The sequence below is a fragment of the Camelina sativa genome, chromosome 11, assembly GCF_000633955.1.
Source record: "Camelina sativa cultivar DH55 chromosome 11, Cs, whole genome shotgun sequence".
Taxonomy (NCBI): domain Eukaryota; kingdom Viridiplantae; phylum Streptophyta; class Magnoliopsida; order Brassicales; family Brassicaceae; genus Camelina; species Camelina sativa.
The window spans coordinates 2673323-2674305 of NC_025695.1; the positions used below are offsets into that span (position 1 = coordinate 2673323).

At 40.4% G+C, this 983-nt stretch overlaps 1 protein-coding gene across 5 annotated transcripts in view; it reads right to left on the reverse strand.

The window, feature by feature from the left end:
* Nucleotides 1-983, reverse strand: part of LOC104721249 (calcium-dependent protein kinase 5-like) — an 11366-nt gene that overhangs the window by 3221 nt on the left and 7162 nt on the right. For 2 of the 5 annotated variants that reach the window (XM_019232588.1, XM_019232590.1), the window contains exon 3: nt 522-560. In XM_019232588.1, the coding sequence (XP_019088133.1) occupies nt 522-560 (39 nt within the window). Of the gene's footprint in view, nt 1-39; nt 193-281; nt 426-521; nt 968-983 lie in introns of all 5 variants that reach the window. The other 3 variants (XM_019232591.1, XM_019232589.1, XM_010439186.2) reach the window with 3 other exon arrangements.

The window sequence follows — 983 nt, forward strand, 5'->3', positions numbered from 1 at the left end:
AGTTGTTGCTATAAGTAAACCATTTATGTGAACACATACGCAAGACTTCATGAGCGGTCAACCGTTCTGCAGGCTTGGAGCATAACATTCTACGGATCAAGTCTTTAGCACTGTCAGATATCACAGGCCACGGGTCAGACTCAAAGTCGATATATCCCTTCAACACAGCATCAAATATCCCTTGCTGAGTTTCTGATTCAAACAAGACAAAACAATACACATATCAAGACTCAGGTGACTGGTTATGTCTAAAGAACTAAGAGACGGGTTAACGTGTTTACCTGCCCAAAAAGGCGGGACTCCACTTAGCAATATATAGAGTATAACACCAGCAGTCCACACATCAGCTTCAGGCCCATAACGTTTGAGCAAAACCTCAGGAGCAACATAATATGGACTTCCAACAACATCAGTGAATATTTGCCCTGAAAAATCACAAGAATATAGAAATCAAAATAAAGCTTCATTTAACTAAATAATGAAGCCAACCATTAACTATATAAAAGCTTTCAAACATTTTTACCTGGTTTGAAAAAGATAGATAGCCCAAAATCAATAGCCTTGAGGGAGAAATCATCATCCTTATTAACCAACAAGAAATTCTCAGGCTTCAAGTCTCTATGCATAACACCAAGAGAATGACACGCTTCAACAACCCCAACAATGATCTTAGTAAGCTCAGCAGCTTTCCTCTCGCTGTAATGCCCTCTCTGAATAATCCTATCAAACAATTCACCTCCAGCACAAAGCTCCATCACAATGTGAACATACAAAGAGTCCTCATAAGCTCCTTTGATGGTCACGATATTACCGTGACCAGCTAAATGGTGCATAATCTGAATCTCCCTTCTAACATCCTCAACATCTTCCTTGGAGATCAACTTCCTCTTGGATATGGACTTACAAGCGTAGTCAATCCCCGTGGCAACTTCTGTGCATAGATAAGTCGTTCCAAATTGACCTTGTCCTAGCTTACGGCTAAG